This window comes from Amblyomma maculatum, chromosome 6 (assembly GCF_055883805.1).
Source record: "Amblyomma maculatum isolate TAMU_Amacu chromosome 6, ASM5588380v1, whole genome shotgun sequence".
NCBI lineage: Eukaryota > Metazoa > Arthropoda > Arachnida > Ixodida > Ixodidae > Amblyomma > Amblyomma maculatum.
In genome coordinates, this window is record NC_139349.1 from 51,862,769 (window position 1) to 51,889,358 (window position 26,590).

A 26,590-nucleotide genomic window follows, 5' to 3' on the forward strand; every position below is an offset into this window, starting at 1 on the left:
AGTTTGGGATATCGCAATTTTCAAATCAAGAGATGGCTAACAGTATTACGAAACATTATTTGCTGAGGGACCCTTTAGGAGGGTCTGCCACGGCTGACCCCATTAGTGCGTGGTACTAGCCATTGTTTGCGTAGTGTGAGAAGAGGATGAGCCGCAGCTGTATGTGGCTTCTGCTCGTCGTTTGTTTGCACTCATGATTAACTAAGTCACTGCAGCGAACGATTTATGAACTTGTAAAGACTGGGCACTCAGCCCAAAGTACTAGCACAAAGTTTCACTAATTAGAAAGTTTTTGACAAATGTATATTTTTTTCTCTCTCTATTTCTTTTTCGTATGACTTTGTGCAGGTGAATGCAAGTAACAGGTAAGCTCCCGATCATTACCTCGAAGTTGACTGTCATATTACTTAGTAATTTAATTTTGTAACGCTGTCTGAGATATAATGAGATAAGGTGAATAATAATCACCAGATCTATAGATCTGCGAGTAGAGTCAACAGAGAAGCAAACTACGTTAGTAACACAGTTAGAAGCTAAGGATTTTAAAAGTAAGCGAGGGATGGACAAAGGGATGCGCAACCACCAAGCTATGAGACGTGAAGAAGTAGGTGACGTGACAGGCTTACCATGCAGGTCCCTGTTCATAGACCGGGCGCTGTGGCTTCCAGCCTTGATTGGTCGTCCTACGAGGGTAAAGGGGTGCGCAAAAAGACATGCAAGCCACTCTGTTAGGCACGCCAGATGTGAGCAATGTTACGAAAGAACAGCACAAAAAGCATAAACACGGTCTCTCGGCACAAGCGCTGGGCCATATTTGAAGGCACATGCAGTCTAAAGCAGCACCGACACACATGCACAGACTCAGTGAGTAAAGTAAAGCAATCATCCCCAGGCAACAAAAATCGCTCAGCATGAAAAAAAAAAAAAAAAAAAGATTAACTTTGCTGCACGGCAACACAGGGTCAAAATACCGCAGAATTTTGATAGTGGCCTCAGTTGAAACAGCAGCAAGTATTCGAGCAGTGAAGCATTTTTTTTTCCAGCTTCCATTCTGACTGCAATACCAGTACTGTTACTGAGATTCTGGTGTCCTCTTGCGCATCCAATTGAAGCTCAAGCATTTTCACATGGTAGCTATAAATAAAGACGTTTTGTTTGTTTGTTTTTACTAGGTAGTACATGTCTGAGTAATAATACGCGGCAGTGTACGGGACAGAAATAAAATAAATCTGATCGCATGAAGAACACGCAACGTCAACATCCGCAGCAACGTTCCGCATCTTCTCGTCTAGAGCAACCCATCGAAAGGTCGCGAGCAAAGAGCGACCTTTATTTTTTTACGCCACGTGGCGATCGTAGCAGTACGTCAAAAGCGGGCTCCGCGTAGACAGGTGCAGAAAAAAAGGGCGAGAGGGCACCCTTCATTCCATACGGCAACTACCGCGCGTGGCATCGAAAGACCCGGGCGAAGTCAACACAGGCATTCAGTGAGAACGGCTCGGCGCGCCAGCACCTTCCTCATCATCACTGATGCGGCGAAAAAGCGCAGCATCTCTCCAGGGCGAAGACAGACAATGCGGCCGGGGCTCGTTTCACGCCTCCGGCGAGAAGTGAGCACAGCAACATCGTGCTTCGCCCTTTCTCTCCTGCTCACTATCCATGCAGACGCCGAGAAGCAGGGAGGAGTGCGATAAGCGAGAGTGAGTTGCACGCCCACGGCGCGCACACAATAGAAGGGCGCCCCATCCTCACAGGGAGCGCCGACGTTCAACTTCTTGCTCCTCGACCGAACGCAATTGCGGAAGAAGGCTGAGAGGAGCGTCGACGGGCGATGACGTGAAAATTGACGTCCCGACGCTGCGGTGCGATGCTGATCTGTTTGCGGCCCGCCCTCTGAGCCAGGAAGATTCGCGCGGTGGAGAAGAATCGTACGTGCGAAATTTCGCTTCAGTGCTTTGCCTTCACTTTCGATTTGACCGTTCAAGCACCTCCAGCTCAGGGCGGCGCTTTTATTCTTCTTTGCGTTAAGGAGGATGAAGAGGGGGGGGGGGGGGGGGGTAGCTTTTTTATCACCGGTGTCTACGGTGGTGCGATATGGACCACCTTTTCTTTACTTGTTGTCTTTTCGAGGACCTGCTTCGATGCGACCTTTGCTTTCGCTTTGCCTGCATCTATACGCGGGCGCGATTAGGAAGGAACGGACAAAGATGCGAGGTTGTGGCCCGTGTCTGCCATTCCTTCCGACGGCTCCGAGAAGAGGAGCTTTCAAAAAGGCCGCCGCTCACCGGAACAGGGTGGCTGCTCGCCAGATGGCGATAGAAGACCGCGATAAAGGCGGCGGATCTAAACGTAGAAAAAGGGGAGCGATTTTTCGTCGTATTGTATCGTGGCGTGAAATTACAGAGCGAGCGGACGGCGCGGAACGCCTAGTGACATTTGGCGCTGATAACAATAATAATAATAATAATAAAAAAATCCTGTCTTCCTTTTTCCGTCTTTTTGAACGACAAAATGTACCGCACAAAACACACAAGACGGCACACGCTTGTGCGTTTTGGTCAGTCGGTGTAGTGTTGCTGTTTCTGCCATCTCTAGAGGAACGAAAAAAGGAAAACAAAAAGAAATGGAATAATAACGATGTTGGGATTTGAATTCCCAAAGAAAAAGGCAGTAATTGTATTCGGAGTAGGGAAATAGTGTGAGAAGATGATCGGATTTTCTCAAGTTCTCTTGCAGCGCAGGCGGCACACAAAAGGAAAAACAAATGTCATGATCAACATTTGGCAGATTCACCTGAACGCTTAAATAGCCGCATCTTGGTACAATAAATGTTTCTTTTCCCTTTGATGACATTCTGAAGAAGCCGATAAGACAACGGTCATGAACCACTTGATTTGAAATGCCGATAACAACGCCGCACCCCGAGGTTGTTTCTTGAAGCCACGCTTGTATCGAGTGAACATGTTTCGTTCATCTTACGCGGAATGAGCACAGTGGCCTCCGCGGAGGTCACGGCAAGGCCGCGTCGAAACAGTGAACAGGTATGTTAAGTTTCATTACGCAGTAATATTACTTACGCTTTGGTGCAGGCTAAACGTCTAAAGAAACAATAAAAGGAACTTCCGGACTACTCGCTTGGTAGCGAGAAAAACTATCGACAGATAAAGTTGAGCGGCAACTAGCAGGTACAACCGCATATGATGACAGACACCTTATGCTCCAAACCGTCAGTTATTCGTTCCAAACATTCCTTACGGACACATATGCTCCTCACGACACGTCGGAATAGCTTTTGCCGTTTGGCAATTCGTGCACGCTGCAGCTTATGATTTCGAAACACTGCTAAAAAAAAAAAAAAAAAAAAAAAATACAGGTTTGCACTTACGGCTGCACAAGGCAGAAATACGGAAGCATTCCGATTATACCGTGCCTAGTTCCATTGCTTATTTGCCGCTCGTATTGATCAAATTAGGACGAAATAAAATTTTGGAGGCGGCCCACACAAATTTCCAAGTCGCCATCATCATCATCATCATCATCATCAGCCTGATTATACCCACTGCAGGGCGAAGGCCTCTCCCATATTTCTCCACTTAACCCGGTTCTGTGCTAGCTGCATCCACTTGACCCCTGCGAACTTCTTAATCTCATCCGCCCACCTAACTTTCTGCCTCCCCCTGCTACGCTTTCCTTCCCTTGGAATCCAGTTTGTTACCCTCAGCGACCATCGGTTATCCTCTCTTCGCACTACATGTCCTGCCCATGTCCATTTCTTCTTCTTAATTTCCACTAGAATGTCATTAACTTGAGTTATTTCTCTGACCCACTCTGCACGCTTTCTATCTCTTAATGTTACCCCTACCATTTTTCGTTCCATAGCCCTCTGGGTTGTCCTCAACTTAAGTAGAACTCTCTTGGTTAGCCTCCACGTTTCAGCCCCATAGGTGAGTGCAGGCAAGATGCAACTGTTGTACACTTTCCTCTTGAGCGATACCGGTAAGCTGCTAGTCATAATCTGCGAGTGCTTGCCAAATGCGCTCCATCCCAATCTTATTCTTCTTGATATTTCCTTTTCATGGTCTGGATCTGCGGTTACTACCTGTCCTAAGTAGACATATTCGCCTACTATTTCCAGTATTTCGCTACCTAATGTAAACTGCTGTTCCTTCCCGAGGCTGTTGAACATTACCTTAGTCTTCTGCATATTGATTTTCAAGCCTACCATTCTACTTTTTCTGTCTAGGTCATCAATCATTATTTGCAGTTCATCCCCCGAGTTGCTTAGCAAGGCAATGTCATCAGCAAATCGCAGATTACTGAGGTATTCTCCATCTACCCTTATCCCTAACTGCTCCCATTCCAAGTCTCTAAATACTTCCTCTAAACAAGCTGTGAATAGTACTGGGGAGATTGTGTCTCCTTGCCTAACACCTTTCTTTATGGGAATTTTATTGCTTTCTTTATGTAGAACTATGGTTGCTGTGCAGCCACTATATATATCTTCCAGCACTTTCACGTACGGCTCGTCTACCCCCTGATTTCGCAATGCCTGCATCACCGCCGAAGTTTCAACTGAGTCAAATGCTTTTTCGTAATCAATGAATGCTATGTATAAGGGCTGGTTATATTCGGAGCATTTTTCTATCACCTGATTGATGGTATGGATATGATCGATAGTAGAGTACCGTTTCCGAAACCCTGCTTGATCCTTTGCTTGATTGCAGTCTAAGGTTGTCCTGATTCTATTGGCGATTACCTTAGTAAATACCTTATACGTAACAGACAGTAAGCTGATTGGTCTGTAATTTTTAAGGTCCTTAGAGTCCCCTTTCTTGTGAATGAGGATAATGTTTGCATTCTTCCATGCTTCCGGTACCGTCGATGACACCAGGCACTGCGTATACAGGGTGGCCAGTTTTTCTAGCACGATATCCCCCCCGTCCTTCAGCAAATCTGTAGGTATCTGATCCTCTCCAGCTGATTTCCCCCTTTTCATAGTTTCTAGTGCTTTCTTGACCTCGTCCTTCGTCACTGGTGGAACGTCTGACTGTTTTTCCCTACCGCCAATCTCACTACGGTCCTGACTACTTTGGCTACTGTAGAGATCTGTATAGAACTCCTCGGCTACTTTGACTATCTTGTCCATATTAGTGATGACGTTGCCCGCCTTGTCCCTTATCGCATACATCTGGTTTTTGCCTATGCCCAATTTCTTCTTTACCGCTTTAAGGCTTCCCCCGTTCTTTACAGCATGCTCAATTTTCTCCATGTTATACTTCCTTATATCGGCCACCTTGCGCTTATTGATTAGCTTTGATATCTCGGCCAATTCGATCTGGTCTGTTGGATTGGAAGCTTTCATACTCTGCCGTTTCTTAATCAAATCTTTCGTCTCCTGCAGCGGTGGCGTAGCGGTAGAACATCCGCCTCGCATGCAAGAGGACCGGGGTTCAAATCCCGGTGCCGCGCAATTCTCCACCGGATGACAAAAAAAAAAAAAAAAAAAGAAAAAAAAGAAAAAAAAAATCCGCGTGTCGATGGAATTGCATATACAGGTTTGGGGTGCGACCTGATGCCGGTGAACACCTCCGGCAACGCACTCCCTCACCAGAACAGGAGTTGGCCACCCTGGTGTAGTAATTGGCCACAACCTCCTATGATAAGCTCCATAAAACCCCGGCCCTCAGTCACCAGCGGCTGCGGAACAACTGACCACGGCGGCGGTCAGACCTGTGACGCAGCAGGGGGTGCTAAGAAAGCCTGGCTCCGCTGGACAGGCCGCCATTGGAAACTGACCCTGGCAACGTTTAATGCTAGAACCCTTGCTAGTGAAGCTAGTTTAGCAGTGCTGTTAGAGGAACTAGAGGGCATGAAATGGGATGTCATAGGGCTTAGTGAGGTTAGGAGGCCGAATGAGGCATATACTGTATTGAAGGATGGGCATGTACTGTGTTATCGAGGTTTACCAGAGAGGCGACAACTAGGGGTAGGTTTTCTTGTCAATAAGTATATAGCGGGTAATATAGATGAATTCTATAGCATTAATGAGAGGGTTGCAGGCATCGTAATTAGGCTTAATAAGCGGTATAAACTGAAGGTTGTACAGGCCTATGCACCTACATGTAGTTATGATGACCAGGCAGTTGAAAGCTTCTATGAAGATGTAGAATCGGCAATGCGAAAAGTAAAGACGCAGTATACTGTACTAATGGGCGACTTCAATGCCAAGGTAGGGAAAAAACAGGCAGGAGACAAGGCAGTAGGTGACTATGGCATTGGTCCTAGGAATAGCAGGGGGGAGTTACTAGTTGAGTTTGCAGAGCGCAATAACTTACGAATCATGAATACCTTCTTCAGCAAACGGAAGAACCGGAAATGGACATGGAAAAGTCCTAACGGAGAGACTAAAAATGAAATCGACTTCATAATGTGTTCAACCCCCGCCATTGTGCAGGATGTAGAGGTAATCGGGAAAGTTCGATGTAGTGACCATAGGATGGTGAGGTCCCGAATTAGCCTAAATCTGAAGAAGGAACGCAATAGATTAGTAAGAAAGAAACCCATCAACGAATTAGCGGTGAGGGGGAGGGCAGAAGAGTTCAGAATCTCGCTACAGAATAGGTTTTCAGCTCTAACTGAGGATGGCGACATTACCCTAGAGGCAATGAACAATAATTTCAGAGATATCATTACTGAGTGCGCAGTAGAAGTAGGCGGTAGGATAGTTAAAGAGGATACCGGTAAGTCGCCATTGAGTTGATCATATTAAGTTAACACCAATTTTGGTCGGAATGGGATGAAGTCAAATTTCCAGTGTCCAGGAAGCCAAATATCGTGGGACGGCCCACTAAAGTTTGGAGGTCACCACTGAATTCACCCTCGAATTAGGTCAGATGTCGATTTTGGTAAAATTGTGACGAAGCCATCCGGGGGACCAAATTTTAGGCGTGGCTCATCGTTATTTCGAGGTCACGTACCGCTGAATAGGCCGCTCTAGAATTATATTATACTTTAATTTTAGGTTAGAGATAGATTTTTTTTCTTTAACGTGGTATTTATTACATTGAAACAATGTTCTATGTACAGTCGTGAGCAAAAGTGGTATACAACATTCAGCCGGTGACCGAGCTTGGGAAAGCTGCATAGAAATGCCATACATTAGTAGCGACAGCGACAGCGACAGTTACACGTGCATGTGGATAAAATGACGCACCGCCACGATTATCTCGATCCCAGATGGCTGTTGCTAGATGAAGTCGCAATGCAGTTTTCCCGAGCTCCGTTACTGGCTCAGTGTTGTATACCACTTTTGCTCACGACTGCACATGACCTATGTATAACTTATCAGAAAAACACATTTAATCACCACAATGCGCGATAGGACATACCAAGGCAACGAAGCTCTAAACAAGAGGCGATGTAGAGCCCATCACTAAGAGTAACTGTCACTCCGGTTCGAACTCGGCCTGCGCACACAACTCCCTGAAATGAACAATTATTCAATAGAAATTGCTATTTGGCGATACTACCGGTTCACCATGTCGGTCTATCATGCGCTTTTCCCAGAGGCTATGTAATGCAATTAGAAAGAACATATCTAAAGACTCATCAACAAATAGCAGTTAAGGTATCGTACAGAATGCAGCGTCAAATTAGGTTTTTTTTAACGTCCTTTGCGTACCATCTCAGAATAATATTGCATTTTTACAATCAATGAAATAATGCTCAATGGTTTTTGGAGAATAAAACAGGCGGCAATTTACCATAAAGTAGCCACAAAAAAATTTTTCCTAAACGTGATATTATGGGCATAACGTCAGAATGTAGCTTATAAAAGGAAGCGTTCGTACACGGCGAGAGACGCATTTCTCGTATTCTTTGGAGTGCACCATGTTCCGGGAAACCAAAATACAAATAACTGCCCTGAGTGGAGGGAGGAGTATGGAAATTAAATTCTTGAACAAAACCTCACGCTCGTCACGCCCCAGTGTACAGTAAACGTTGTACACTGTTATAGCGTTTGATCCAGTGAAGGTACGCGTAGATACTAAAAAGTAAACGAAATTCATATATTGGACAGCACGAAATGCCCCGCCGGGGTGGTGCAGTGGTAAGACGCCCGACTACTGTGCCGGAGTTCCCGGGTTCGAACCCGACCTCGGCGGCTGCGTTTCGATGGAGGCGAAACGAAGTGGCGTCCGTGTGCTGTGCGATGTCAGCGCACGTTAAAGATCCCCAGGTGGTCGAAATTACTCCGTAGCCCTCCACTACGGCTCCCCTTTCTCTCTTTCCACCTTCACTCCCACCTTCATCCCTTCCCTCACGGCGCGGTTCGGGTGTACACAGAGCAAGTGTGACAGTTACTGCGCCTTTCCCTTCCTGTGAACCAATTTATTTAACAGCACGAAAAGGTTTTCGTTAAGGACGAAGGAAATCGTGTGACAGCAACTTCGTGAAAAAAAAAAAAAATAGAAATATCATTTTTGATATAGCCCAAGTAAATGAAATACTTATCGGTGTTTCGAAGACCAGCAATTAAAGCGAGATCTCCCGGTAATATATATTTTAACCCTCCGCCTCATTAACTGACTGACCGAGAAAGTATGAATTCTCTTTCCAATTAATGTTCTTTGAGATCGTCTTACACTACGTCGAAAGTGGAAACTTGCAAAAATAAAATCCTTAATTGGGGGAAATGAATGCATTATTGGGATTGGACTCTTAATGATGAAACTGTCACCACAGCAGACTTGTGAGGAAGTTAAACAAAAAACTGTGATTTGATATGAAACAAAGTAGAGTAGAATTTTTCTCAAGCTTCACTTTGGAGGATCGAGTTATCGAACGCCGCAAGTTAAGTCATCGAATAAGCGCCCGTTTGATGAAGCGATCAGAGATTTATTTTGTTTCGGTCGTTTGCCTAACTATAGCTAGATGTGTTTATTTCCTAAACTCCTGCAACTGAATGTACTAGGTCAGAACGTAAACATATTTGTTTTATGATCCAAAATTATATTTTATGCCTCCACGCTTTTTGCGGGCTGGCCCCAAAGGGCTAATCATGACAAGTGAGCAACTCACCAATTATGCAACGTTTGTGATTTGCGCGCGCATAACTTTTATTTATTCATTTTATGTCATGAATGCTGCTAACTACCTTTTGGCAGTCATGCCATGCATAGTGATACTGCATAAGAAAGGATGCAAAATAATAACAAAAGGGGATGGATGCAATTAATATATGTTCACTTACGGACATAAAAAATAGCGGAGGAAAGAAGGGAACATGCATAATTGATTATTTGTGAGCGTAATATAAGCGGCTGCGGAAGGAGTATACATATACTACTTCGCCCTGCATCAGATAAACAGCTATCGAAGTAAAGCCCCGTATGTTAGCAAAACACTCACTGTTTCAACGCCACAAACAGCGTGAATCCCGTAACCAGCTCGTTTTTTTTTTTTTATATGGCGCGTTTTATCTTCTACCTAACACACACTGAATATGCACAACGCATGTTTGAAATATGCAATAACCCTACGTAAGGCGCAAATAGTCTTGCTACAGGCGGATGAAACTCATATGCAACCACTGCGTATCCGATAGCATCGACCAATTCTCATGACGTACATGGATAAAATCCCTTATGCTAACCCAGAATGAGAACGAAGGATGTAGAAGAATTACGGGTCCTCACCACGGCTTAATCTGATTTACTACGGCACCGCGAAAATCAGTTGGTGCGATTGGCTAAAGAGCCTGCCTTGAAAAGTATCTGCCACTTTTTTCCCGAATTGTTATCCGACTATAGCGGCAGACGTCACCACGTCAACTAAATTCATTCGACGCTTTTGCTAACACAGTCTGCAGTGGAACAATCAATGAAAGAAAAAAAAAAAGAAAACGATTATAAATTACTACAAACGGCTGGCAGCTATGAACTGCTAAAAGTCGAGCGCACATCCCTGTTTGGTGGTCGAAAACATATCTTACAAGAGATGGCCCCATTTTCACTTTATAACAGCGCCCTAAGAAAATCGGCTTATACAAAGTTATTGCAATCGCGCAGTAATTCTGGCCGCACTCGGAGAACGAGATGTTCAGACTCATTTGCACTTTCTTCCTAGAACAAAGCGTGATCGAGACGGCTGCGTTTGTTATGTTTTGCTTTGCTTTAAATGCTTCTTTAATTCAAGCGAAGCGGGTACGTACAAAGCGTGTGCCACCAAGGTAAACGTGGCAGGGGGGGGGGGGGGGGGGGGGGGAGGAGAGAAAGGCGTAAAGCGAGGTATAAAGTCCCGTTCTATATATGTCCCAACAAAATCCGCCGCTTCGTCCTCAGCATTTCGCTTTCTTCGAAGCCCGATCGATTCCATTTTCCACTACGGCCCCAAACGAAATAACTGAAGTGTGGAAGACGACAGGCAAGGCACGACGCTATCGCGCGCTTTTCGGCATAGCTGCCTCAAGTTCTTCTTTTCTCTTCCTCAGTTATCGGCAAAAAAAAAAAAAAGACATTCAAGAATATACAAGAGGAGGTATTTTAATGCGTTTCGTAAAAACAAAAGCAAAAAAAATGGCGGCGAAGCGCGCGGAGGAAGAGGCGGAGAAGAGACTCGACAAGGCTGGGACGAGCCAACAAATACACCTTGAAGGGCGGAGCCGCGCCCAAAATGGGATTTAGTTGCCTTTGGCGGCGGTGGAGGCCCAGTAATGGGTAAGAAATAGATGTACATCGAAAAGGCGCTCGAGCGCCCGCGTCTGTCTCTATGTATTTGTCGCCCTGTGTCGGCGCTGGGTATTCCAGACGGGCCATATTCGCCGCTGCCTCTGTAAGCGGAGCTCCAGCAATAATCCCTAAAGCTTTCGGGGGCTCCACGTGAGCTGCTTTTGATGCATGTGCGTCCCATTGAGCCTGCAGCGTTGTGCCCCATGCCGCTATCGATCTCAAAGCTCTCCTCTAGAACTGAGACGGACAGAAAGGGCTCATAATAGCGGGCGCAAGAGAAATCAAAAAGCGGAAGGGATACTTTTAAAAAAATCTGAGCCCCAGGAAATCGCTATCTTTTATAGATAGATGCGATCGAGAATGCACAGTGCGGCCGAACAAGGCGCGGTTAGGGTTTTGGAAAACCGATAACGAAAAGTGAGAACTTTCTAAAATTTCTCTCCTTCTTTGTGGGGTGCGAAGGGGTGAGATGAAGCGCATAGAGAGTTCTAGTTTGATTAAAGAGGGATCACATGCCTTGCTTTAAAAACAAGAAGCTCGCTGGCATCGGATATATGTATGATATGTTTCAAAATGGAGGATTGAATAACCGCATCAAAGTAGGGCTGCTTGTTTTTCAGGCCGCGATAAATGCCCCCATTTCGTCGTTGTTACGCAAACAGAAATTAAAACTGCTGCTATTTTTCCGGTGCTGAATTCACAGCGACGACCGTTGACCATCTCCTTTTTGAGATGAACATTCGTTTGCTGGACTTACTGCGTACAGATCGACAGAGATGAATGTCAGTGCACATTAAAGAACCCCAGGTGGTCTAAATTTCCGGAGTCCTCCACTACGGCGTCTCTCGTAGCCTGAGTCGCTTTGGGACGGGAAAACTCCATAAGCCAAACCAATCGACCATTATTGCGCGCTAACTTCGATGTACTTGGTTTAGTTGCGTGCGTCGAATTTATTCTTCATGGGCGTAGAAGCAATTTTTTTTTTTTGTTAGTCGTCGAAGCATTATATAAGCTAGAGCAAGCGGAAGATGCGTTTCATCTGTGCTTATATCCAATGCTTAATAATAAACATACTGCTTTATTTCGCAATAATGTTCCAGAGTACCTTCTATCCGTCACCTAGCTAACACTGATTTTTTTTTTTAATTTTCTTTAGAAACATGACAGGACTGATAAACATTTAGAGTATTCAAAACTTCTGGCCGAGAGAAACAACCATCGGATAATTTCCTGGATATATAAAGGCAGTGCATCCTAAACACTTCAGCCAATTAGCTGTTTTAGAATAGGGTGACCCTTTCGGTTCAGTGGAAAAGGGGAATAGCGGGGAGCAAGTGCACGTGTACAGAATGCTTTCAATTTATAGATGTCTAATCCTGATTGCGTGCGCATTTTTATGAGCAGTTTCCCACACCACCAAAGATGTTACCGCTGCAAAAACTGTGACCTTTCGGCGTGTCCTTACAATGCTCTACTTCATTCAAGTTCTTTTTTTTTAAGAAAAAATAATAAATTGACTAAATAAGGAGATAATAATGCTCTTTAGTGAGCCATGGACCCCCACTAATGTCACTTCAGTTGAAACCTTGAAAATTCTTTCTCTCCATTTCAAAACTCGGTTTCGCCACTCACTGTACATGAAGCAACGTGAACCTAAATTACCGTCGCACGTGTAGCGATGGAAATCTCGCGTGCTCGCGGGTACTGGCGCTGTATGTATGCTGCCTCTGTAAATTGCGGAATATGCTTGTCATTGTACGGAAGAAGAAATGGACATGGGCAGGACATGTAGTGCGAAGAGAGGATAACCGATGGTTGCTGAGGGTAACAAACTGGATTCCAAGGGAAGGAAAGCGTAGCAGGGGGCGGCAGAAAGTTAGATGGGCGGATGAGATTAAGAAGTTCGCAGGGGTCAAGTGGATGCAGCTAGCACAGAACCGGTTTAAGTGGAGAAATATGGGAGAGGCCTTCGCCCTGCAGTGGTATAATCAGGCTGATGATGATGATGATGATGATGATGTACCGCCTTTGTCAAAAGTGTATAGTCCAGGGGGTCTGCTTCTGAGCCGTATAGCGGCGCTGATTTAGCGTTAGTGGAGGTCCTTCCCATGGGAGAAGGCAGGACAAAAAATCTTCTTACTGTCAAGAGATTCGGAACACTGGAAATGCATTACAAACCGCACGAAGTGGCTCAGGAGCATGCAGACCTCTTGGGCTCTGCACCTTTGACAAAGACTGTACATTCGGTAGCAATATTTCTGGGGCGAGTGCGCGAGATAAACAGAAATGTTTCTGCTCAGAAACACAAGCCAATCGTCTATCGTCTATAAAATATCTCAGATCAACTTGCATACGCCATAAAAGTGATTGCTTGTATGCCACTTAAAGGCAAATGGGCCGGGAGGCAGGTAAACGTAAGCCGAGAGAACGCATCTCGGGAAATTTTTCTGTTCAGTGCACACTTGATCACCGTGGCTGTCAATGCAGGCTTCGAAATCGTATGTTACTTATTGGAGATCATGTCCACAGTCATTTGGTGCATGCATAAACTACAGCCATCTAGGGAGAACACACTGAACGGAAAGACGTGACGCGCGGTGGAACAACAACTTTCTTCTATTCTTAGTGTGTTCATTCCAGTTGGATGTTTTATTTTTGCGCATTGAACCGACCGTAGCTGCGATTCAAATTCTTTCTTTGCTGCAGTGGCACCATTTTCGTTGATGCCGCAATGGTGTACTCTTCTTTGTACTGTGCTTGTGAAACTGCATTTAATCTGTGCGACATAAAGGATATGGGTATGGTATTCTATACGGACAAGAATAATAAGAAGATAGGACCCTTTGGTCAAGTTCTTGTTGCCGTTTGGCAGTTTAACAAGGAAGACGAGCCCGATGTCCCTGTCAGAGTCTGTACAAAGTTTCCGTCCGCGCAGGAATAATGAGTCGGCCTCTCCTCCAAAGTAAGTTCAAGAGATAAAATGATTCCATGCCATGGCGTACTGTGACCAGCCTGTAGACAGCAATCTTTACGGCGCGAAGGGCTATCGGCAAGAACACGCCTGATAATGTAAGAAACTGGGAACAATGACCCTAACGGCCAGAAGCCCTGTTGCATACCAAGAAAAGCCAGCAGCCTACAACATTCCACAGCTGCATACTTATATAAGTTAACCGAGGGATTATACGCGTTAGGGCGCGTTTCTTGTGCTTGCAAGACCGAGAGAGAAAAAATCACGAGAAAAATTGTGGCGGCGGAAAGGTCGCCGACTGTCTCACATTTACATCTCGGGTCGGGCAAATGGCGGATCCTTGTCGGCATGTTATGCCTTAAGCTGGGCCTCACGTCACGTATATCGGGCGGGCGTCGCTAATGCAGTCGCAACACGGCGATGGGGCCGCGCGCGTGCGCTGCGTCGTCGACGGAGCATGGAAACGCGACGCGAAAAATAACGTTTGCGTATACCGCCACACGCACCTTCGCCGGACAGATATCGGAGCGAAAAACAAAAAAGCAGGAGAAGCGAGAGGGGGGGGGGGGGGGGGGTGAAACAAAACTCGCGTGTGTCGGAGGATGGCCGACTCGACGCAAGGCCGTATAATCAGCGGTGCCTGCCGTGTTCCTCGGGGAAACGGTGCGGCTGTCACGTCAGGGCGAGAAGCACAACTCCAGACCCTTCTTCCGACATTCTGTACAGCAGTCGAGTGTTGCGCACAGTACGAAATGATGTGCAGAACCGAGGCTCCTTCCACAAGACTGGAGCGTAGCTTTCAGCTCTGTTTGAAGTTTCCCGCTGAGATGTATACCTTTGACTGTTTGTAGTATTGAAAAGGCAGGATAGGGAAGAAGCCCCTACCTTGTGCTTTCTTTGGACTACCTTCCGTGTCTACAACACCTAGAGATAGGACTTTCAGCCGCATACTACAAATAAGTGAAAGAATTCTCGTAACGCCCAGAATATTTTTGTCCAGTGTATCAGAAGCGGTGAAGAAGTGACGCGACTAACCCGCGATCGCCTCGCCACCTCGCGGACTGAGGTGCCATTTTCCTTCCGGCAAGTTTGGGAGGGGAATAAGAGAACTCCGTTAACGATAACGTATCGCAGTCTGGGAGACGTCCGCGTCCCCGTGTGTTTTATGTATGTGTTTGCGTACAAGTATATATAGTTACACATGCATACTTTTATACGGGTATATCTGTCCCGAGTGCGGCTAAAGGCGCCATCGATGAAATGTCGTCGGATGGCGACGTAGCACCGGGGAGAAGATATATGGAGCCTGGGGGTCAGATATTGTGTTCCAGCGCGACACACGACAGGTTCAGGATCCCGGCGACGTCTTTTGCGCTCTTTTGCTGAGAGGGTATGCTGCAACGGCTGCAGAAAGCAGCTCAGTGACACCGTCGAAGTATTGCTCGGCTTTTATTTTAGTGCAGAGAGAGAGAGAAAGACAGAGAGAGAGAGAAAAAGGAAGACCGCATTTGTGTATATGCTATGTATCGATAAGAACCTGAGTGCTGTCTTCTCGACAATACATTTGTAATCACAGATGTGAACGTCCCCAGTCGAAGAAGGATGAGGAAGCATTATTTCTGGCGCCGTCATCTTTGCTAATGCATTCTTCTCTATAACTAGCATTATGACAACGGTATACACGCAACGCGGGCGCTAATACCCTCCAGGTGCAACCTGCGGAAGACGTGCCACTCCCCGAAAATAAAAGCTGCCAAAGATAAATGTACAACGTTTGTTATCAGAGCTACCTAGTCTCAGTCACACTGAAACATCGCCCAGTTAGAAAACCTCTTCTCGACAGATGGTGCTTATTATCTGTCAAAACTAAACCATGATTAGTTTGGTTAGTGACTAAAAAATGACTACCTTAGTGTCCGCAAGACATGCAATCACAATGAGATTAGACTGGAAGCTGGACAGAAATGAAATAGTGGCAGCGGCAGATATAGAAGGAAGTTAATAAAGTTTGCATGAAGTAGACTGGAATCTGAGTAGCAAATAAGGAATGGTGCCAGTGGTATATATATAAAAAAATTGACAATAAAGTTTGCGTGAAGGAACGTTCTACATGGCTCTCGCCTTTCCAAAATGCCTATCGCAGCATCACCAGTACATGGTAACGGCACGTTACTTTAGGCAGTGATGGAAAGGTGATTCGGAGCGTATCGTGCTCAACTGTGGTCGAACAGAAAGTGTGAAAGCAACTGGAGCATCCTCGGAATTTCATGAGCTCAGCGCTTTCCGGATTTCCTTCATAACCAAAACAAATGACCAAATTAAACGAAACAAAGGACATTTTGCTTTTGCAGCAGTGATTTTCAACGACATTCTGCGAAGCAGCGATCTCTCTGCTCTTAAATCGCTTCATTTACTTGTATTTGATCGAGGTTGCTCATATGCTAACAGCAGTCGTATACATAAAACACCTGTGCTGCCAGAAGGCACTATTGCAGGGGGAAGTGACCGGATATAAAATGTCAGTCAGCGAACATAACAAACAGAAGATAATTATTACCGAGGATTAAAGAATTCAATCAGTGTAACAAACTTTAAATTAAAAAAAAAATCGTAAGAACAAAGAGCTTCACCTGAAGGAGCAAGAGCCACAAAAAATGAGAAACACCAAGATTCAGTGTATCACAACTGAAGATACAAAGAAATAAGTATAAAGTAATGAAAACCGACAACGACAAATATGATTCATTTTAAATATTTTACTTCAATATGAAACGGCTTTGCATTTTCACTGACTCAATTATGGTTGGTTTGGTTGGTTTGCGGGGTTTAACGTCCCAAAGCAACTCAGGCTATGAGAGACGCCGTAGTGGAGGACTCCGGAAATTTCGACCACCTGGGGTTCTTTAACGTGCACTGACATCGCACTGCACACGGGCGCCTTGCTTCTCGCTGCCATCGAAAAGCTGCCGCCGAGGCCGGGATTCGATCCCGCGTCCTTGGGAACAGTAGTCGAGCGCCGTAACCACTGCGCCACCCCGGCGGGGTTGACTCAATTATGAGTGCAGAGGGACAGTCAGTGGCAGATTATTTGGACAGTCAGTGGCAGATTATTTGGGGTTCTTTAACGTGCACTGACATCGCACAGCACACGGGCGCCTTGCTTCTCGCTGCCATCGAAAAGCTGCCGCCGAGGCCGGGATTCGATCCCGCGTCCTTCGGAACAGTAGTCGAGCGCCGTAACCACTGCGCCACCCCGGCGGGGTTGACTCAATTATGAGTGCAGAGGGACAGTCAGTGGCAGATTATTTTGGCTATGCTGTAAAGAACGGGGGAAGCCTTAAAGCGGTAAAGAAGAAATTGGGCATATGCAAAAACCACATGTATGCGATAAGGGACAAGGCGGGCAACGTCATCACTAATATGGAAAAGATAGTCAAAGTAGCCGAGGAGTTCTATACAGATCTCTACAGTAGCCAAAGTAGTCAGGACCGTAATGAGATTAGCGGTAGGGAAAAACAGTCAGACGTTCCACCAGTGACGAAGGACGAGGTCAAGAAAGCACTAGAAACTATGAAAAGGGGAAAATCAGCTGGAGAGGATCAGATAACTACAGATTTGCTGAAGGACGGGGGGATATCGTGCTAGAAAAACTGGCCACCCTGTATACGCAGTGCCTAGTGTCATCGACGGTACCGGAACCATGGAAGAATGCAAACATTATCCTCATTCACAAGAAAGGCGACTCTAAGGACCTTAAAAATTACAGACCAATCAGCTTACTGTCTGTTACGTATAAGGTATTTACTAAGGTAATCGTTAATAGAATCAGGACAACCTTAGACTGCAATCAAGCAAAGGATCAAGCAGGGTTTCGGAAACGGTACTCTACTATCGATCATATCCATACCATCAATCAGGTGATAGAAAAATGCTCGGAATATAACCAGCCCTTATACATAGCATTCATTGATTACGAAAAAGCATTTGACTCAGTTGAAACCTCGGCGGTGATGCAGGCATTGCGAAATCAGGGGGTAGACGAGCCGTACGTGAAAGTGCTGGAAGATATATATAGTGGCTGCACAGCAACCATAGTTCTGCATAAAGAAAGTAACAAAATTCCCATAAAGAAAGGTGTTAGGCAAGGAGACACAATCTCCCCAGTACTATTCACAGCTTGTTTAGAGGAAGTATTCAGAGATTTGGAATGGGAGCAGTTAGGGATAAAGGTAGATGGAGAATACCTCAGTAATCTGCGATTTGCTGACGACATTGCCTTGCTAAGCAACTCGGGGGATGAACTGCAAATAATGATTGATGACCTAGACAGGAAAAGTAGAAAGGTAGGCTTGAAAATCAATATGCAGAAGACTAAGGTAATGTTCAACAGCCTCGGGAAGGAACAGCAGTTTACATTAGGTAGCGAAATACTGGAAGTAGTAGGCGAATATGTCTACTTAGGACAGGTAGTAACCGCAGATCCGGACCACGAAAAGGAAATAACAAGACGAATAAGATTGGGATGGAGCGCATTTGGCAAGCACTCGCAGATTATGACTAGCAGCTTACCGGTATCGCTCAAGAGGAAAGTATACAACAGTTGCATCTTGCCTGTACTCACCTATGGGGCTGAAACGTGGAGGCTAACCAAGAGAGTTCTACTTAAGTTGAGGACAACCCAGAGGGCTATGGAACGAAAAATGGTAGGGGTAACATTAAGAGATAGAAAGCGTGCAGAGTGGGTCAGAGAAATAACTCAAGTTACCGACATTCTAGTGGAAATTAAGAAGAAGAAATGGTCATGGGCAGGACATGTAGTGCGAAGAGAGGATAACCGATGGTCGCTGAGGGTAACAAACTGGATTCCAAAGGAAGGAAAGCGTAGCAGGGGGCGGCAGAAAGTTAGGTGAGCGGATGAGATTAAGAAGTTCGCAGGGGTCAAGTGGATGTAGCTAGCACAGAACCGGGTTATGTGGAGAAATATGGGAGAGGCCTTCGCCCTGCAGTGGGTATAATCAGGCTGATGATGATGATGATGATGAAACAGGAGTCAACGGTTGTCTCCAGAAACCCGGTCACTCGCTTGACGCATTAAATCATTACATCAACAGATGACGAGGATGTTTGCCGCATCTGATTTCTCGAGACAATTATTATGTGGACTAACAACACGCGACAGTGCGTTGTTTGTTTTTTTCCTTCTCAGTCGATCAAACTGTGAACGCAATCAATCAAAAGAAACGCCACCACATCCACATCCACAGCTTGGTCATCACAGTTTTATGTGGTGACTTTTACTGAATTATACCTTAGTGAAAATAACGAAATTTGTTTTTAGTTCCGTCACGTCAAGAGCGACCATTTGTATAAGAAATCGTAGCTTAGTTAATGTGCGCTTGCAAAACATGTATGTGCTATTGAGGTGTTCGTATTTTGCGCTGTCAAAAACATTTAGGCAGTTTCGAACCTCGAGTACGTTATAAGCTATAAGTTCCAGCAGCCCACCTAAGTACTAAAACAAGTCGCAAGGCGGAAGACTGCACGGTATGAGAATTCAAATTATTTATTTCTTCAAAACCCTTACATGCAACAAGTTTGCGACTGGGCCCCAGCTCAGATGACGCCGAATCGCAAGTTCGCGAGCACCAGATTTAAGCACCTTTTGGCTCAGTACTCGCTAATGCAGAGGCCCCAGGACATAAAACATGGGTGATGAAAGCTTCCACGGAGGGCAGCTCTTTAAATAAAAGCTCTCAAGTTATTTTTCTCTTCGCAGATGAAATCAAATACCAAGCAAAAATGTCCTACGACTACAAAAAGGGCAAAGTACAACGAATGGAAGATGAAGTTTCTTTTTTCATTTTTTGCTTAATTAATTTCGCTAAACTACCTCATGGGCAGGCAATTAATATAGCCCGGATTAAAAGCTGCAAGATTATCGTCGCTCCTGCTCGCATGCTGACTTTGCTTCAAAAGAGCCGGGCAGGAAAGCCGGGAGGAGCACTCGCTGCAGAAGGATGGCTCCATTTCACGCGTCAGTGACCGTGCTTTCAGCCCCAGGGAAAAGTTCACAATAACCGTCTTGCCAAGAGGTTCCTATGCAACGGCCGCGCGTGCTGCACCTCTACAGGGCGGCCATCTTGGCGGTACCCTGCGAAGGCACGATTTGCATGCAAATATCGTCCCATGAACCGGCGAATGAGGCGAACAATAAGGCCTCGTTGTCATGGCCTGGATAATAGATAACATATGACCCGTTAGGGCAACAGGATGGATTCGAAGGGGAAGGGAGGCACATTAAGAAGGTGAGGCAAGAATATGAGATATAAAGCAGTTTTTAATTAGCTTTGACGCCAGGGGGAGACGTTAACCAGACCTAACCACACCCTTAGCTCTTCCTGCGTCAGCTTTGTGCGCATGCGCACTTGCTCCCTGCCATTCACGTATTCCCTTGATCGACAGGATATTAAGGTGAATTAGAAAGAAAGTAAAACTCACAATTAAGGGGAATTAGAAAGCTGGGGGGGGGGGGGGGGTGTAAGGTGTATGGCCGCTGCTGGATTAGGGCAGGGCTTATGGAAGAGCGATGGGAGAAGCATTTTCTTTGACTTAGAGCGAACATAATTAACCTTAATGATTACGATAATTATGGCGTGTAATGAAAGTCGCATAAATATTCGGGACGACCTTTATTCGATAAAAACTATTCATGCAGCTTGGACAACATAATGTGGCACGCAGTGGCCTCAGTTCGGTTAAAGATGTTGGCGTGTTTGCCTCCCTCCGTCCTGTAAAGCAAGATTTTGTCTGCCTTAAGGGAAAAGCATGTGCCCATAGAAGAACGATTAAAATATCTCATATTCACCCCAATTGGGGTTCTAGCCATTATGCACCACCCACCACTGTGGCAGCAAGGATGACACCCCGTAAAATAGCGCGCTCATTTGTGCTCCCTAACCCTCAACTCGGTATTCGGGCGCTCGTACCGATACAGTGCACTTTATTGTGAGCCCATTTGGCGCACTGCGTAAACAACAAACGCCAGGAGAGTCGCCTCGCATCGGTGACGCGTGACGGGATGGAGAAAGAGGACGAACACGCTGGGTAATTAACCACCGCCGAGGCGAAAATAAGAGGACCCCCCCCCCCCCCCCCTCCTATCCCCATAATCCGCCTCACACTGGTGCTAATGGCGGCTGCTTGCATCAGCTTTCATTTTATTAGCTGCTTGCTTCAAGCGCAATGCTGACGACGCCCGTGTTGGATCAGTGGCCGTAATAAGCCATTTTGCAGTGACTGACAGCTTCAACGCGTACAAAAGACTTCAGATCTCGTACTAGCTCCATGACAGTATGACGCATAAAGCTGGCACCTTTCTCGAACATTGAAATAGCGCTGGCTTAGAGCTATGACATGGCGCGTTATTTATACTTTTCAGAAACAGGCAACGCTAACTAATTACCTTGAGTCCACTCACTAAATTATTTATGGCTAATTATATGAAAAGAAAACTGGGGGACTCTAATGATCTGCCTTTAAAGGTATGACGCGATAGCGTAGGCTACCACCCGACATATAAATCTCGAGTTTAACCAAGCCTTGCGAACGTGCCTGCGTAGCATAGGTGTCGTGGATGACTCGGCATCTAATTAAGAGCACTTGAAGATTGATTCTTATTCAACCTTCTCACGTACCTCAAATGAACAACCCGAGCTGGCAGTTCTTCCAAACTTTCTGATATCGTGCGGTCTTCTTAAGTCGCACAAGCTATCCAAGAATCAGTGGCCGGTCATGACAGCTGCCAGCTACCGTAACCTGCCAGAGCCATGTCCTTGATTTTTTGCTCACAACACTGACGTCGACACCGACACAGACGCTGACGCCGAATTTTCTGCGTAACATGCTCTCTAACGTCATTGCCCTAATACTGTCGCAAAAACCTGTTGTCATAAAACGCAATTTTCGAGATGCTGACTAGCAGCAGAGGTGAGTGAAGCCGAGCGGAGCATTATATGTTTACTTTTTTTTTTTTTTTTCGCGACTGAACTGAGGGCTTCAGTTCAGACATATATACTGACGTAGACACGAATGTTGATTGCCTCTCAAGTATGCACAGCAAGATATCGAGCAAAATATTTGTCCTCGGAATGAGGTAGGCCTCTGCAGAGCATCGTCCCGTGGGCATGATGAGCACCGACAGAAAATGACTTTAGGGATGAAAGCAGCCGGCGTACACAGTTTGGGCAATTTGAGTGCGATTTGCGAATGCCTCTCGATGAAGGCGGAGAGTATACCACGTCGCGTGCTGTGGAAAATGCATACGGGAACGAAGTTGACTCAGCCACGTGGCTAATAAGACTCGGCGGTCGGTCAAGCGCTAAGAAAGACTGGCTGGTTTCAGGATCGCGCGCTCGTTCAGTGCTCTGCAAACACATGCCACATCATTTGCATCCCGAGTTCTTCCTTTTCCGTCCTCTCCGTCGACCGCTTACTCGGCAAGACATCGGATCCCTAACAGGAAAACGCACTTCGTCCAGTGATCTTCCTCTCATCGGTGGAAGAAGCACGCTTGGTTGGGACGAGTGCTTAGCACTGGGGCGCACTGAGTGACTGCGGTTAGCGGCACGTGCATATAGAGCACGCCTGCCACCCTTCTCTTATTCCGACTGAGTGGGTCGGAGTGCACTTCCGAGACGGCGACCTAGTTCGCTAGACTTGCATTGGAACAGTCGAGTCTGTCGTGACTCGATCATTTGAAACACAAAGTCACACATACGAGGCACGCTATACTGCAGATTAACAATGAATAAATTTTAGATCTTTTACATGAAAAAGCCGAGACAGCAGTTGTGAGCCACGCTTTAGAAACATTGAGAATAATTTAAACAAGCGGGACGCAAGTGCTTTTGCGTTTTGCTTTCTGAAATTGCGCTACGGGGTGGTCAGGTGCGAACCAGAGAGCTTGTACCCAGTTGCAGAACTCGACAGCCCCTTAGCCTGGCCACCCCGGCGGCTGTGTAGCCCATTGTGAAAGACTCAATTCAACGCTCTGTGCATTGTGAAATGTATTGCGCACACTGGCGCGGGGTGTTCATGTTATTTTTCCTTCGAACTGCCCCGTTTGCAAAGGAGCGAGTGTGGCTCTCATTTTAAGTGCGAAACCAGATGCGCTGGTTACTACTCAAACAATAACTGAAAATTCAGTAATGGCGAAGAAACGTTTTTCTAACAGAAAGCGATGTCAGTATAATTGAAAGTAACTCTTTAAAAACAAATTCACTTTTGAACATACTGCCAGTTTTGGCATCTGTGCGGGCAGTGCTGGTCCACCGCACGTGGTTATACAGTGGTATCGCTGCGCGCCTCGGTTTCGTCATTGTCGATGTGGACAAGGGCTCTCACAGCATTAAATTTAAGCAATGGACTAATGTAAGTTACATTTTGGAGGGCAGCTCTTAGGTGCCTGTTTCTGGTATGTGCGACGTCGCCATCTCCGTCGGCGTAACCGGTGAACAGGGGGCCATAGCGGGCTGCGGGGCCACCCCGCAGCCCGCAATGGTAATTTAGAACGGGAACGTCTCGGACAGTCTGGTGAATGACAACGTTAGCATTCAGAGAGGCTCCTAACGCTGTAACGTCTTGCACTCATACGAGGAGGAGGAGGAGGAGGAGGAGGAGGAGGAGGAGGAGGAGGAGGAGGAGGAGGAGGAGGAGGAGGAGGAAAGGCAGGGAACGTTTAAGAGTATAAAGTGCACCCGGGACACGATGCTCCGGGTGGTGGAAGGCCAACCTAGGAAACAAGATTATGCTCGGTGGTCGGTATCGGCAACCTTCCGTGCTCACAGAGAACATCGACATCTCGGACAGTTTGGTGGACGGCCGCGCATTGATTCATGAGGGACATTTTAACGCTATCAAGTTGTGCCTTTAAAAGCCAAGCCTAAGTGTTCCCCCAAATTGTGATGCACGTTGAGGAAAATATTCCGCGGATTAACGAACGTGGATTAACGAAGGTACACATAGGTGGTGCCAGGGCTTATTTTCTTGAATGCAGCTTTGTGGCTGAGGGTGCAGGTACAGCCGAGATGGGAAATAAATAAGAAAGCTGTTGAAAGATTACAGGTGCCCACGACGAAACCACAAAAGAGGCATTACATTAGGGTGCAATACCCTCATGTAATATACCTTCAATGGGGTCTTTGAGGTAGTAATAAATAAACAAAAATAAATAGTATGGTTTGGGCATCATCGAAGCACGGAAAGATAAGAATAAAATATTATGCGAAGAACGCCTGTACCTGCACTCCTGTACTATACTAATAATATACCTGTGCTATACCTGTACTGTATCTTACCTGTACTCACCTATGGGACTGAAACGTGGAGGCTAACAAAGAGGGTTCTGCTTAAGTTGAGAGCAACGCAGAAATAACTCAAGTTACTGACATTCTAGTGGAAATCAAGAAGAAGAAATGGGCATGGCCGGGACATGTAGTGCGAAGAGAGGATAACCAATGTTCGCTTAGGGTGACAAACTGGACTCCAAGGGAAGGAAAGCGTAGCAGGGGGCGGCAGAAAGCTAGGTGGGGGGATGAGGTTAAGAAGTTCGCAGGGGTCATGTGGATGCAGCTAGCACAGGACCGGGTCAATTGCAGGAATATTGGAGAGGCCTTCACCCTGCAGTGGGCATAGTCAGGCAGATGATGATGATGATGACGACGAAGAGCGCCTGAGAAAATTGGACGATAACGATTGGGAAGCTAAGGTATGAAATGAGTATGCAGAAAAAACTTTCACTGACAATGGTTGGAAAGGACTAGGGAAATATCGAGGGAGTATGCAAGGCACCAGAATGGAAACATGAATAGCTTTAGACGACAGGTAAAATACGCAGGTAAAAACTGAATGAATTCAATGGCAAAAAAAGAAAAAAGAAAGAAAAGAAAAATGTAGGACTCGAAACTGGAAAAGGCAGATCTGGAAGGAATCGTTATATAACTCAAGAGCTAGTGTTCTACTCTTTGAAGCAACGGTGTCGACAACGCACGGTTACAATAAAGATTTAAACAAGATTACATATATGCAGAGTGTAGTAAATGTGTAGAAACGACAGAACATCTTATACTAGAATGTGATGTTACCAGTCAGATGTTGATGCAGGAAGCACAGTGACTTTCCCGAAGTTCCCAGGGTGTAGAGGTGAGTTGAATAAATTTGCGGTGGAAGTCAGCAAAAAAAAAAAAAAAAATGATTGGTGGTTTAAAAGTAAGGACTTAAATATATTAGGAGTGTAGGATTAAAAAATATTTTTGAAAAATGGCGAAGTTATGGGCCGATTTATAACAGCACTAAAGAAATGTAAATTGGCAGCTACCACCGCCCCGTTACCATTCCTGCATCCGCTGTAGACTGTGAGACTGTACCGTTGACAGAGCGGGTGCATGCTTCTAGGCAGCTGGCGACGAAGATGCCAACTGCGCGCCCAAAGATGCGGGATCGAATCCCGGGCCGCGGCGGCTGCTTTTCAATGGAGACGAGAAGCAAGGCGCCCGTGTGCTGAGCGATATCAGTGCATGTTAAAGAACCCCCAGGTGGTAGAAATTTCCGGAGCCCTCCACTACGGCGTCGCTCATAGCCTGAGTCGCTTTGGGAAGTTAAACCCCATAACCGAACCGAACCCTAATCGCCGGTGTCAATAGTTTAGCACTGCTCCTCTATCGAAACACGACTCTTGGGGTCGGGTTCAATCTTACGACCTTGGTATTGGCGGCCAAATGCCGTAGCCAGCCTACTGGATCTACCTCTTGACTCAGAAATGCATGCACAAAGAGTCGCTCTGTAAGAAGCTACACTTCATCTCACAAGCTGTTTTGATGCATTAGGAAAGTTACGGGCGACACAAGCCCAACGACGAAGCGCGCTATATAACTGTGTTCTTACGAGCATGTCGCCCAGGTCAATTTGGCGGGTGGCTCTGTATATGCTATAAGGTGGGCGCTATCGAGCAGTGAACGTTAACGGACGGCCCACAGACGGCACAATGGACTTGGCCGACATGTTGACAAAAGTTATCACCTCGCAGCAGAGCTCCGCAGAGTTTTGCTCGCGTTGCTTAGCTCTCTTTCTTTCCCCGGTGATTGCAGCGCGCTCTGCGTATTTTAAAAGTGATGATTCGAAATATGTTTTGAATTCCTGTGTTTTGTTTAAAAAATTTGCCTTCACTGTTGAAGTATTTGAGAGGATATTTTCTGTGCTTCTGCAGCAATGAGTGGATGAGAGAACTCTCACCTTCTACAGTGCTGCAAACAGCTGACGAAAAAGAATGTAGGAACTTCTAAGAACGCATTTTGTGAAGGCGTAAGCTGTCGCGTCGTTGACTTTGTTGTTATACAAGTGTGGGCGTGCTGTCTAAGGAAAGTTAATTTATTTCGATATATAGCCTGAACTTCTGATTCACTAGTTTTCTGCCTGTTGAAAAGATGAGAATTTAAGAGCCACAACATTTGATAAGATTTTGTTGTGACAGTTGGAGTTTCCTCAAGCTGCTGCATATTCTGGCGTGGCTTTAATTCTATGCTTCTAATTAGAAGGTAATTCGAATATTTACAACAAAAAAGTGAGTTAAATGTGGTGTTATGGGACCGGATGCATTCTAGAAACGACGCAATATAAAGTAGACAAACGATAGAATGAAGCTGGCTGGACGAGGTGCGGAATCCAACAGAAACCTTTTACTATGATCCCTGAGAGTTGAAGCACGCAACGTTGCTGCATTGTCGAAATCACAAAAAGAAACCACTGAAATCATTATCGCTAGTCAGGTCCGGCCATGATGGAATATGAAAAGTACAACGCTCGCAATCTTTAATGCTAACAAATACGGCTCGAA

The 26,590-nt window shown here is 45.9% G+C and overlaps 1 protein-coding gene across 4 annotated transcripts in view; it reads right to left on the minus strand.

Annotated features, from left to right (window-relative positions):
• The window catches only part of LOC146185731 (uncharacterized), a 624,411-nt gene that overhangs the window by 14,135 nt on the left and 583,686 nt on the right, over nucleotides 1-26,590 (minus strand). For 3 of the 4 annotated variants that reach the window (XM_084606656.1, XM_084606657.1, XM_084606654.1), the window contains one exon: nucleotides 627-683. The exons of the other annotated variant lie outside the window; for it this stretch is intronic. In XM_084606656.1, the coding sequence (XP_084462782.1) occupies nucleotides 627-683 (57 nt within the window). The remainder of the gene's footprint in view (nucleotides 1-626; nucleotides 684-26,590) is intronic. 4 annotated transcript variants of the gene reach the window in all.